Here is a 6946-nt window from a genome sequence, read left to right as displayed (position 1 = left end):
ATGTCAGCTTTAAATCAGTGGAAATATTATGTGTATCACTTAAAGAAAAGGAAAATGTTTCCAAATATGCGTCAGAAAAATAATTAAATATTACAACGAAATTAACTGAATGTTATTAAAATATTTATTCATAATTAATAGTGATATCCATTTAGTAGGGATCCATAATTAATGAATGTATATGCAATATCCCATTTAAATAATAATTAATCCGCATTTTTCTACCAACTTATTCTAGTTTATTTAGTATTTTTTTAATAAATAATCAGTACTATTACATTATTCGGGCGCTCTAAGCATTATTTAAAAAAATGTTAACACCGAAAATCAACTCAACATCTCAAGTATATTGTTATTCCCCTTTTACAAGAAACATTTCCACGCCAAAGTATGTAAAGGCATCTCTTTTGACGGTGTGTGACAGAAGCGGAAATATGTACTTTTATTCTAGCCATCCTGTTTCGTTTGATTGCCGTGTGGTAAGGCACAGTAGGATAAATTTTGTTCAGTTTATTTCGTGCGTTGAACGTATTCGGTAGTGCTCTTTTGTGGTAAAAGTAAAGAATTAGGAAAGTGTTTTACCGTGTGTATGTGTAATGTGAAAAAATTGTGAAGTGAAAATTTAAAAGAAGTATCAAGTGAAGATAAAATAAGCAAACGCCTTAAAATCGTGTTATTGGTAGAATATCATTAAAATACCTCTCGTCTGGAAATGAAAATATAAAGTGAAAAGTTAAAAAATGTATAAAATTGCTAAAAATTAGAATCGGAAACGAAAGAGCTCAACGCACGCAAGCACACATACACAAATGAACACGTACACAAACATAAGAACCAATGTAAAGATGGAACTAAAAAATTTTCACAATCTTTCTACATGATTTATTGACCAAGAAAGAATATAAAGAAATAATGAAGTAAAATGTAGAAGACGAAAACGAATACAAGTGAAATAAAACGTAATGTATCTATATTTTTAGATAAAACAAAACTGCGATTAAAAAAATTAAATTATAATTAAAAATTAAAATCGCAGTGGTGCAACAACTGTTTGCACTAAGTGTCGGCGGTGGAGGTAGGCAAAAATAATATACACGAATTATGTTTAAATTTTATTTTTTAAATTTTTTTTTATCGAAAAAGGGTTGTTATGTTCTTTGCATGAAATAAAATTATGCTTAGGAGGCAGAGAAGTGTCAAAACAGCGTGAAAATAGAATTATGTATTTCTTAAATGGGCGGGAGGTGTGTATTTAATGTATTGTAGTTGTTGGTTTATACGCGTATTCATGAAAATGCTCAATTTGCGCACTACAATGCTCCCAATGGTTTCACTTCGTGCACTAGAGATCTATCATTCGGCTTTGCTCCGCTAATATATACATATATTACATTTACGTGAATGTATATACATTTCTACATTCATTCATATATGCGTGTCTTGAGTAAATAAATTCTGATTGCGCGCCTTCAGCTAGTCCAAACAGACACGCTCAATATCATACAACATACTATTCCAGAGTAGCTTTATTTGTCTATTATGTATATAGAGTGCATTTTCATAGATTTTAGCTTATTTTGCGGGAATTCACAAAGTAATAATTTTTCTTATGGCCGCATTAGAAGAATTTCACGTATACCTTTTTCTACTGCATGCAAACGTTTTGACATCAATCTCACCGACATAAAGGAAACGGAAAAGCATACATATCATTGGGCAGGTGGCATTAGTCATTTCCTTCGCACGTATGTTGATAAAGCTTTGCAAGCTGTCGCTCTGTTTGTTGTTTTTTTATTTTATAAAAAGATGTAAGTAATGAGTAGCACGGCTAATGTATCTTTGGCGCTGTAGAGTCTCCAACGTACTCATTTTTGCATCAGCAAGCATAATATAATTAGCTGTCTCTATTGGCGGTATTGTGTCCGCATTTTCATAATCAAAACAATTCAACACATCGGAAATCACTAGGGCGATGTAAGCGGCAACAACGGCGACGTCGTCGGCGATTACAATAACGTAAAGTGTGTTGACGTCGGCGTCGAAGAAAGTAGATGATTGTTTGTTCCTTCTAATCGTATTTTGTTTTGATTTCCGATTGCTTTATTTTGGTGCAGCATATGTAATGATTTTGGGTGGGTGTATTATTAAGGTGCTTGACTTTTAGTGCAATATGCGCGCCAAACTTTTTACATACATATCACATGTGTACATACATACATACATGCATGTATGTGATGAAGTAGGGAATTTTGATTAACCTGAAATTCAAATGGAAAATATTGCACGGCTGATTAAAGAAAGCTGGCACCGGAATTCCGACAGTCTAATTCGCTGCAGCAACGTGTAGAGAGCATGGAAAGCAATTAGTAACACTCAGGAGTTCGTGCTTCTAATATTTGTTTGCACTTTTATTTGGATTGCTTTTAAAGCGAGATTTCTCGACATACATACATACATATGTCCGCTATAGCCACAAATGTTACTCGCATAAAGTTCTAAATAAGTAATTACATACATATATAAATATATGAACGTTCTCATATCTTTTAATAAACTGTAATAAACAGATGGATTTTCAAAAATAGATATTTTCGCACATATGTTTTTGATTCTTTATAACTATCACTTTCGTTGTTATTATGTTTGTAAAGAAAGCGCAAATAATTTGTCAACTTTTTTGAGATCCTTATATACAAATAACTTAAAATAATTAGTTATATGTTTGAGGATGGCACTTAGGTTGTGCAATACATACTTACGTTTTCTTTCTTCTAGTTACCTACCTGAGTTACCGGTAATTCGACACTAATTTATTTTTTTATTCCTTCATACACTAAGCTTCTATATAAACTACATACATATACATGTAGGTATGTGCTTTTAGTTGCCAGTTGTGGAGCTTCATGTCAATTTTGGCGCCTGTTTCCCCGCAATACTGTGCTGTGGATTAGCTGTGCGGTGCAATAACCTTGTATTTAAAGTTGACAAATATTCCTTAAAAATATTTCTTAACATCAAGAAATTGTGCTTCAAAATATTTCTTTTATTAATAAGATATAAACAATTAATTTATTTTATTTTTCTTATAAATTTGGTTTGTCCGTTAAAAAAAAAAGAAAAAAAAAAACACTTGCGTATTATGAATTAAGAGCGGAAATATGTTAATGTCAACTTTTTACGCACAGAATTTACAGTTTTTTATAATTTACTGCTATGTATCATATCGATAAGCAGAATTACTTCGAGTTATTGCATGAAGCGTATTTCTTTATTTTGAATATTGTATGGATATGACAAATAAGCAATTTGCAAGTGACAACATTCTCCTTGCAGGTGTTACATGTACATACATAGCATATATACCTAGTTTGTTTTCGTAAAGTGGTTTTCTAATGAGCAAACAAAATGCCTTGAACTTACTCACATAAGGATGTTATACGAAAGCAGATAATATTTAAGTAACCGAAGCAATAATTGTAACAACAGCTTAACATACAAACAAACAAGAAAATTTTAACATCGGAACAAAACTCAAGGAATCATTAAAATAGCTAATTAATTGTTTAAAAAAGCGTGAAGTAATATATAAATGGTTTCTACTTTTATCGGGCTATTGGGTGAGTGTACATTTTGCCTTTTATAAAAGTTTTCGAATCACTGAAATGTATATTTATGTCTTACAGACATTCAATCATGGTGGGAGATACCGTGCATATCTCATTTTTGTTCATTGTTTAGTTCCGCTTTTGACTTGCCCGACATCGATATCGAGGTAGGTTGTATTGTGTGTTTAGCATACTGATTACATGCAACTGTAAACTGTAAATTTTATTACAGGATCTTGAGTCGGCGCTGTTGTCGGATGGTACGGATGAAGACCAAATTGCGCTTGTTCCCGAGTTAATTGTGCGTTTATTAAAGGGATGCGATGCACTAAAGTCGGTTGCAAAAGAAATAACCCATAGCAATTATCAAATGTTCTTAAGGCGTTTTCTACGCCAACAGTGTCGCATACACAATACCGAAAACCACTTTGATACGGACATTGACTTTCAGTCACTGCCGGTGCGCAAACGTTTACAAATACTACACGATTTATGCCACTTTCGTCTCGACTCTTGCGACGTACAAGTTATACTAAGTAATTTGGAAGCGGATAGCTTGCGTGTTGAACCGCTCGGATACGATTCGAAAAATTCCGGCTATTGGTATTTCTATGGCACGCGATTATATCGCGAGGATAAGCCAGCATCGTCTTTGAATAGTTACAGTGGTATTGGTGGTAGTAAATCAACGACCACATCACTGAATGGCAAGGGAAGCGAAAGCGCTAAAGGTGCCATTTGGCAAGTAATTTGTTTTACCGAAGAGGATTGGCAAAATTTAGCCAGCAAGTTCAAATCTTCAACAAATGCAAAAGAGCGTGAATTATATCAGATATTAGATGAGAATTTTCTGCCGAAATTGCCGCAACTGTTTCGCGAACGAGAACGTTTGAGACGTAGAAAGTAAGTAAATGTTGTACAAATTTAAAACCATATACCCACTTTGCAAAAATAAGAGCGCTGATTTTATAGTTGCTACTAATATTTATTTAATAGTTTTTTTAATAGTTATTTAATAGTTTTTTTAAACTAATAGTTTTTTAAAATTATAAACTATTATAAACTATTAATGTTAATAGTTTTTTTAAATTAAATAAATATATCTAGGTACAAACTGTCAACTGTGCGGCTACTACTCTGTAAAAATTTCTTATTTGAATGATTTAAAAAGAGTTCAATGTCATTTAAATATATATAGATTTTATTTTTACACCCTAAACTGGGCCGATTTAACAATGTCCGTTTGTCTGTCTGCATGTAGGCCAATTAGTCCCTCCATTTTCAAGTTATCGTTCTGAAATTTTGCAAACGTTCTTTATTTGTCAGAATCGCCTAGAGTATATACATAGCTGCCATCTGAATGATCAAAAAGAAGTCGATATAAGAAAATCTTTTTATTTTACATATTTTTATGAAATTCGGCCTGGAAAATAAGAGATTAAAGCTATATTGTCGCGAAAATTAAACATAAATCGAAAAATCTAGAATTTAAAAAGTATTGTTAATGTATGTAAATATAAAATTACATGCGTATGCAAATTATTTCTATATATTTTTTCCATTTCTTTCCATTCACAGACTACTTCAAGTACGCAATTCGACACGCATACGTAATATCGTCGAGCTAAAAGCGCGCCAAGAGCAGGAACGTTTATTGCGAGAACGTCAACGCTATCAATTCGAGCCGCCAACGAATCTGAAACATCAGCAGTTGTCGTCAGTACAGAGCAGAGCAAGAAGACGGTTAGCGAGAGAACTTGCCACTACTACATCTACTACTACCACTAGGGACAGCCAAAATTGAAAGAAAGAATAAAAGTCATATAAAAAAAAAAAAAAAAAACGACAACAAACCTTCAAAATACAAAAACCTAAAAATTCCAAAAACACCATAACACTTAGAGAACTGTAATCAAATGAAAATGAATGCGAACGCATATCAATTGCTCATTATCCATTAAAATACACCGAACTCAGACAGCAACAGAACAAACAAACGAAAAGAACAACAGAAGAAAACGAAATCTAGAAATAATCATTCAAAACACACGCATGCGAAATAAACTGACTTCGTAGAGGCATATAAACATACACATACATACAAAGATTTACTTATATATCACATCTATATCTGCTTTCACTTGTCCATTCACCCAAGAATTTAAAAAACATATGCACATTGACAACATAGGAACAACAAACTGTCAAACATACAATAACATCTAAACTAATATTGCATAGAATACAAAAGTTTTGCTTCATTTTATGTATGCTCATGATTTTATGCGCTTGAAATTTGTTCATACCTATGTTGTGATCTATTTCTGTTTACTTTATTTTATTAATGGAACATATACTATGCATAAATATTAATTGATTGGACTGAGTGTTGTCACCAAAAATGCAAACAGCGAAATGCAGACAAGTCAATTTTGTTTAAAGATTTTCCATGAGTTGACATTTCATAGGACAGCTAATTACAACTGACCGCTCATTCACAAACAATACTCAAACCATTGCTAAGTAAGCACACAAGATATCGAACGCTTCTTTTGGGAAATTTGACTGTCGAAAAATATTTCATGCTATGCGGAATAGTGTAGCGCCGGCGAAGGGTGTTCCATGAAACTGTAAAGAAAGAAATCGTGATAAAAATGTAAAACTAAAACAACATTAAGCATTAAAACAATACAGAAAATAATAACTTGTTACGAGGCGTCAGTGGCAACAACAACAGTTAGCAGCAGCGGAACATGAAAAATTTACCGACTACGACAGCCATTAATTTGCATTTATTTCGGTTATTGTGGTAATCACAGCAAAATTGGACTGAACTTACGTTTGGTTTCGTTATTCAACTAAAAATCGAAAGAAAATTATACAAATTTAATAAAAGAATTTAAAAAAAACTATGTAAGCATGCTTTTTCGTCTTAAATTTCTAGCATTTGTTTCAGTTTTTTTATATAATTATTTATTTACTCATATTTTTTAATTTTTCATTTACATTTCGTTAAGTTATTTATTAAGATATAAGCTTCATCTCCATTTATGTTGCGAGCTTTATTTAAACACAAAAATACCGACGACTTTTACTCTGTCCACAATCACAATCATCGTGATGCATAAATTTGACAGTTGCGTTTAAAACATCAATTTTAAATAAATAGCCCAGAGTTGCAATTAATGAATTAAAAAATAAGTTAATTAACATTTGAATAATTTTTTTTATTTTGTAATCACAAAAACCTTAATTAAAAATAGTATTTAATGACAGATACTGAATTAAAATTAAAAATATTTATTTTCCAAACGCGCGTTTGAAAAAAATGTAATAAAAAG

The 6946-nt window shown here is 31.9% G+C and overlaps 1 protein-coding gene across 1 annotated transcript in view; it reads left to right on the top strand.

Annotated features, from left to right (window-relative positions):
• The first annotated feature begins 529 nt into the window (after positions 1–529).
• The window catches only part of LOC108978450, a 22207-nt gene continuing 15790 nt past the window's right edge, over positions 530–6946 (top strand). The window contains exons 1-5 of the mRNA XM_018948749.1: positions 530–1075; positions 3334–3617; positions 3684–3772; positions 3838–4508; positions 5184–5348. Coding sequence (XP_018804294.1) covers positions 3590–3617; positions 3684–3772; positions 3838–4508; positions 5184–5348 — 953 coding nt within the window. The 5' untranslated portion in view covers positions 530–1075; positions 3334–3589. The remainder of the gene's footprint in view (positions 1076–3333; positions 3618–3683; positions 3773–3837; positions 4509–5183; positions 5349–6946) is intronic.

Source organism: Bactrocera latifrons, unplaced genomic scaffold, assembly GCF_001853355.1.
Source record: "Bactrocera latifrons isolate USDA-ARS-PBARC rearing strain unplaced genomic scaffold, ASM185335v1 scaffold_122, whole genome shotgun sequence".
NCBI lineage: Eukaryota > Metazoa > Arthropoda > Insecta > Diptera > Tephritidae > Bactrocera > Bactrocera latifrons.
The sequence above is the reverse complement of the archived record's forward strand: the minus strand, read 5'-3'. Positions and strand labels throughout refer to the sequence as shown.